Source organism: Epinephelus moara, chromosome 6, assembly GCF_006386435.1.
Source record: "Epinephelus moara isolate mb chromosome 6, YSFRI_EMoa_1.0, whole genome shotgun sequence".
NCBI lineage: Eukaryota > Metazoa > Chordata > Actinopteri > Perciformes > Serranidae > Epinephelus > Epinephelus moara.
Window position 1 is genome coordinate 19,995,982 of NC_065511.1, and position 6,443 is coordinate 20,002,424.

The 6,443-nt window shown below is 37.7% G+C and overlaps 1 protein-coding gene across 1 annotated transcript in view; it reads right to left on the reverse strand.

Annotated features, from left to right (window-relative positions):
- Positions 1 to 6,443, reverse strand: part of col14a1a (collagen, type XIV, alpha 1a) — a 171,401-nt gene that overhangs the window by 3,653 nt on the left and 161,305 nt on the right. Inside the window, exons 41-42 of the mRNA XM_050046615.1 lie at positions 4,094 to 4,171; positions 2,957 to 3,112 (exon numbers count right to left, since the gene is read on the reverse strand). Coding sequence (XP_049902572.1) covers positions 2,957 to 3,112; positions 4,094 to 4,171 — 234 coding nt within the window. The remainder of the gene's footprint in view (positions 1 to 2,956; positions 3,113 to 4,093; positions 4,172 to 6,443) is intronic.

Sequence of the window (6,443 nt, forward strand, 5' to 3'; positions counted from 1 at the left end):
TGACATTTTGATGTCATACTATACTATGATGGTTTTTTGGACATTTTTATATCATACTACAGTATGATGCTTTTTCTGAAATTTTTATGTCCTACCATACTATGATGTTTTTTGGACATTTTTAAAGCATACTACACTATGACACTTTTTCTGACATTTTTATGTCATACTATACTATGATGGTTTTTTGGACATTTTTATATCATACTACAGTATGATGCTTTTCATGACATTTTTATGTCATACTATACTATGATGCTTTTTATGACATTTTCATGTCATACTATACTATGATGCTTATTTTATAACATTTTTATGGCATACTCTACTATGATCCTTTTTTGGAAATTTTTATTTTGTTATATCTGCATATATGATGTCATAGTGTGTTATGCCATAAAATAATCATACAAATGTAAAATATGTCATTAAAATGTTGTAAAAAATGTCATAGTATAGTATGCCATATATATATATATATATATAAAACAAAACATAATAAAAACAACACAGTATTGTACGAAACATAACATACTATGCCCTTAAAAGTATGATTCAGCTAATGATATACATTTTTTTATTTTTATGCATCGACATACAGTTCAAAGATGCACTTATCGTGGCTTAAACTTAGCTCAATTGCCAACTCTTTATGGAATGTAGTGGATATCTATAAAATTAGGGGAAATGTACACTTATTCTATGCCAAAGAGTAATGTATACATTTGATAAATTTACTGATTTCTATTTTACACTAGCAAAATCTTAAAACTGTTCATGGTTGGCTAATGAAGGTTAGACCCTTGGCTCAGGCAAAGTTGTATTAACTCTTATAGCTGCACTGACACTGGTTTCTTGACATTTAGTAATTGAGATACAATAGGCTAACCTTGTTCACACAGCTTTTAACAGAAACATACATTTAAAGAAACGCAATAATGGGTTTGGGTAAGTTTGAAAAATACTAGTAAACTGAACTATCCCTTTAAAAGCAACAATGACAAAGCCAAATTTAGGGTCAAACTCTAGCTGCTGTGAAAGGAACAATACTACTCCGAATACTGCATTTCCTTTCAAGTGGTCAGGGAGGCACCACTTGATCCTTGCATGGTTGAGAATAACAGGCAAGACTCTCCTTAGTCATAAAACTAGAAAAAACATTTGACTGGAATCCATTCATATAAAATAAATCTGGCTTGATGGATGAAGTAATGTCTCATCCATCAGCTACTTTTAGCAGATGATGTTTCATTAAGACGACTTGTCAGAAGCTGTTAGATGTATAATGTCCTCCCTGAGATGGCCTAAGACAATGGACCCATAAAGGTCCTCATAACTATGAATTCTGAGAGACATCCAGTGCGTGTGTTTGTCTGAATGTAAGCATAAGAGGATATTTTATTACATCTCAATATAGATAAATAGTTTCGGTCAGTGACATAGTTAACTTCTTAATCCATCAGTGCGGACATGAATGTAAAAACTTCACAGTGGAACAACGATAAAAGCCAGATCACTCTCCAATTTTCTGAGAGCTTTATGAGAACAATAACTATCTCACAGCCGGGTGTCACTGTGAAAACAATATTTCAATGTTTTACACATGTAAAGGATGGTTTATATGATGGAAAGACTGGGCAGGGGTAGACAGTGTCAGCTTTTTATGTTGAGAAATGACCAAATCTTATAATAAAATAAATAAGTCTGAATTAGTCACACTGATGGTTACTCTGATTAAGTCTTTTTAAAGTGTAACATGACGGAATACAGTTAATGCTCAGTTGCATAAGGACAAATAGGGACAAATAAGGTCTAAATAAGCAACGAAGAATGTTTTTGTAAAGTCTGGTTATTTGGTGTTTTGACTACATTTGGGAAAATATTCCAGTCAAAATGTTGTTTTTGTTTCAGTTGGCAGAACCTGACCCACTGTGTACTTGTGTGCTTTTGTGTTCATTCGTATAGTGGTTCCTACCTTTTTTTTGTCATGGCCCCTTTTGATAAGATTACAGAGAACACATTTTTCTATTAATTTCTGTTTAGAGATGCCTTCCACAGTATGCTGAAGGCACGCCATGCTCATAGAGAGTGTGTGAATTTTACCATGGCTCCCAGGGGACCTCACCTTTTTTTTCTTCTCAGAGAGAAGACTGACTGTGACTGTTGTTGCGAAGAAACATTCATAGCTACAAACATGTACGCTTATTTGACTTGTGTCAGCACATCTGATAATAATCAGTTAATGACAACATCAAACCTCTGCATGGGTATCAAAACCAAACTTCACAGCAGGCCATTATATAATAAGATATATGATATGATACAATAAGGCCAAATGAAGCAGGGCACATTGTACTCTGCTGAGTCATGTATTATATTCTATAGCTAATCAGCACAAATAAAACATGACCTATAAACACACAAATGCATGAGCATTAAATCTTTAATCCCGATGGTTTTCTTTTTGATATATTTGTATTCTGACTACAAAACAGAGAAATGAAAAATGGCAATTCAGCATCCTGACTGAGTTTGTGCTTCTCTAATCTTTGAGTTAAAGTGAGTGAAATTTATGATATTGCGCTGCCATGCTTTGATGGTGTTGGCAAGAGCAGCATGGATGCCAGTTCTTAAAGTGAATTAGCGATGATTAATGTTAGAATTGTACATCAACAATGGCCTAATTTGACACATGAGCCATGATGATGAAGATTCAGAAAACTAGAAAAGCATGGCAAAACTAGCATATTGTCAGTATTTTAGAGACCCCCCGAAAGTTCACAAATCATATTTTTAGAGGAGGTCATGTCTCGAAACTCTCTCACTCGTTCATACTCTGTAACAAAACGCTCTTTTATCTGCTCACAACTAAATCATAGTGTTTTATAAACCATTTGTGTAGTGAATGCATACTGTGTAAGTGTTACCAATGCCTAAATAGCTGAATGTTGTTTACCTCCGACGTTGTATCCCAGACAGGAGTTCTGGTCACAGTATCCTGGTGGACCAGGTGGTCCTGATGTACCTGGATTCCCCGGCCTCCCCGGTGCTCCCGGGCTGCCAGGCCGACCAGTGGGGCCCTGGCTGCCTGTCCGTCCTTCACCTGGCGGGCCTGAGGATGGAAGAAAAGTTTGTGTTAAATACAGAAGAGTACATTAAGTCAGTCATCAATAAACACTGTGTAAAACGACTGCCAGTGTGATGTCTGCTGAGAGGGGATAAGGGAGAGGGGAAGGATAATAAACTGAAAATGTGCCATCCAGGCTACATCCTGTCACTGTACTATCACCTCTTCAATCTCTTCTAAATCCCTCTCTGCTGCTGTGACAATTTGGCAGACAAGACATGATTGTCATTTCTGGATGAGGGAGATGATAGTGAATGTCCTGAGGGCAGGAGCAGGAATAACAGTTCTTAGCTGAAATTTTGCTAGAGGCCTCTGTTTTCTGTTTACACAAGAGAAAGTGCTCCATCAGGACTCACTTCAGCAGTCAGCCGAAATATGAAATCAATATTTTGAGGGGAGTTTCATATGCCAAGAGCTAAAATTATCATCCCACAAATATTCCAGAAAAGCACAGCTAATAAAGACGGAGAGCTCTGCCCTGTACCTTTCTCTCAGAAAAGATTTCCTTTTGCACATAATGAAGTTTAGGGATTTTTTTCTTAAGTTATCTGATCATAGAAAAGTTGCCGGGGAGTTTTGTCAGCTTGTTTTGTGAGTATTGATTGCACAACAGTAAACAGAAAATCCCAGCTGACATATATTAACGCAAACTCCACACAGTGCAAATCAATACAGAGAATTATATTCACGGTCCAAAACGTCTGCTTGCTTTTCTCAGACTAAGCTTTAACAGAGACTAAAGCAGATCCGAAACACAGTATCTGTGCTCTTATATTGTTTCAATATTTGAAACATTTTTGGTCAGAAAACACTAAAAACAAATGTTCAGAAACAGAATAATGTTAAATTATCATATTTTGGAGCAGGTCCAGCACCCCCAAATGTTATTAGAGCACCGGGATTAGACAAAGTGGATTCAGTTGGTTTAGCTTTTCAGGACTGTGTATAAGTTTGTCAGTATCTTACCTGGTGGTCCCGTTTGTCCTCGAGGTCCCTGACTCCCAATCCCAGGATTCCCCCTCTCTCCCTTCTCTCCCGGCAGACCTGGAAATGCACACAGTTCAATCAGATCCATGTTAAACTCAAAATCACATCACACATTTGCCCTCTTGTTGGTGTACACATAGCTCCACTTTATTAAGGGTTTGCAATACTGACTATCCCAGTTGAGAAAGTAACTAAATAGATTTACTCAAGTACACTTTTGAGGTACTTGCACTATACCTGAGTATTTCCACTTTATCCTACTTGCTTACTATGCTTTTACACCGCTACATTTCAGAGGGGGGTTTACTGTAGGCTATAGTTTTTACTCTTCTTCATTTATTTGACAGCTATAGTTACAGAATATAATGCATTTCTAAACATTAAGGCTGGCTATTGTTTATGTCATCTAAGCATGCTGAATTGCCAAATCTGTAAATAAATTATGCTTGACTTCACTTCACCAAAGACTGTATGGGTTGTAAGTGCTGCTGCAGGAGTGTGAGCTCCACGCTGGGGAGAGTTTGTGAGAGTCTGCCTGCACATGCATAGTGACAGGTCTGTTAGCATCACACGGCTAACGTTACCTAACAGTTATTTACAGGTTTAAGGACAAGTCAAGTATTTTTGTTATGAATTTGTTTCGACCGTTTAATGCCTTGTTCCCACTTACGTATGTAACTGGTGCCAGCAGATCCATAAATACAGAGATGATGCCTCTAGCGTCCAAGGAAGTGCATTTCTTTACGGATGGATAGAAACCTGATAGAAACTGCTTGTAACCATGATGGATAGGCTAATTTTGTCAGTTTTTGCCAGGTACATGGCATGTTTTGTGAAATATTTATTTGAAAAGCCTATAAACGGCTAAACGAGTCATACTGACAATCTGACTGTATATAATGTATAACTATATTTTAGCAGAATAACATTATTTAGATTCACAATGTGTCAAAATTAGATAAACAAGTTCTTTTTAATCATATAAACTCACTTAACAATCAACACAGGCAACTGAATTGAAGGAAATAGTCTGTTAGCCAGTTAGCAGCCTCTTAGCTAAGCTAGCACACTGTCCTACAGCCTCTCCGAAATCCACCACAAAAGTTCAATTTTTTTTAACATGCATGGGGCAAATTCCGGACTGAAATATTACGGAGGAGAGGAGTTTCGCAGGCACGTGGGATGTGACAGAGATTCCCATAGGAATGAAAAGACTTCCAGTTGCCTAGTCTCTGGACACATGGCTCAGTGTTAGCTGCTGCTGCTGCTGTGTTAGCTCGTGCTAACTTGGCAGATGTTGAACTGACTATTCACGAAGATGAAACCAACTCCACAGAAAGCAGCAACAGAAAGTTTGCTGATCTGGTGTGAGTGGGGATGATTTGGGATCAGACCTCTGCTGCAAAAATGATTGAATGTGGGTGTCATTTGACTAGAAATGTAAGCTTCTACTTGATACTGGGTGGTTTTGGTTGATACCTTAAAGGTACCGCATACTGATACCCAGCCCTACTAAAGATTGAACCAGCAGCTCCCCATCCTTTTGGCTTGTGACCCCTTCAGAGTTATTAGCAGCTCCATTAGAGAGAGATTTCCCCTCTAAACTTCTCACATGGTTTCATTCAAATAACAGTTTGAGTCCCAGAGAGGTCGAATTACCGAATATTTTACAAGAAGTCCAAAAATGAAAACAGATTTGTAAAGCAGGAGTTTTTTTTCTCCTTTTCAACCCCCATTCATCATCTCTGGACCTCCCAGATTTATCTAACAACTCTTTGCATGGGGATCGACCCATAATTTGGGAACCACTTGAATAAACTACTTAATTGTATAACTAGCACTGTCTCTACCAGCTGCTATAGTAAAATGCTCATACACATTGTTGCATCAGTATCTTATCATGTTAAATGTATCACAGATAGGAGCCATTTCTTCCATGATGAGTACTTTTACTTTTAATATTTTAAGTAAATTTTTGCTTTTAATGCATCTGCATTGTGATGTAAGTAGGAGTGGTTTGAAGAACCCTGTGTTGTTGGTACTTTTACTTAAGAAAAGCATCTGAAAATTCCTTCACCAGTTTCTTTCCCAACGTCGGCATTACACTGCAGATTTTTGGAGAAAATGTGGCAGATTAATTATGCGTGGATGATCAGTCTAATAAAATGTATGATAAACCCAGAGCCGGCTCTGTGCTGCTGTCCAGCGGCGCAGCTGTTTGAATGACCTAATGGAATATCTTTCGAACACTCTAATATTAGAGAACCACCCAAAAGTGGTGATCTGCAGCTTTTCTGTCCTGCTGCTTTTACGACTATCTTAATCAGTT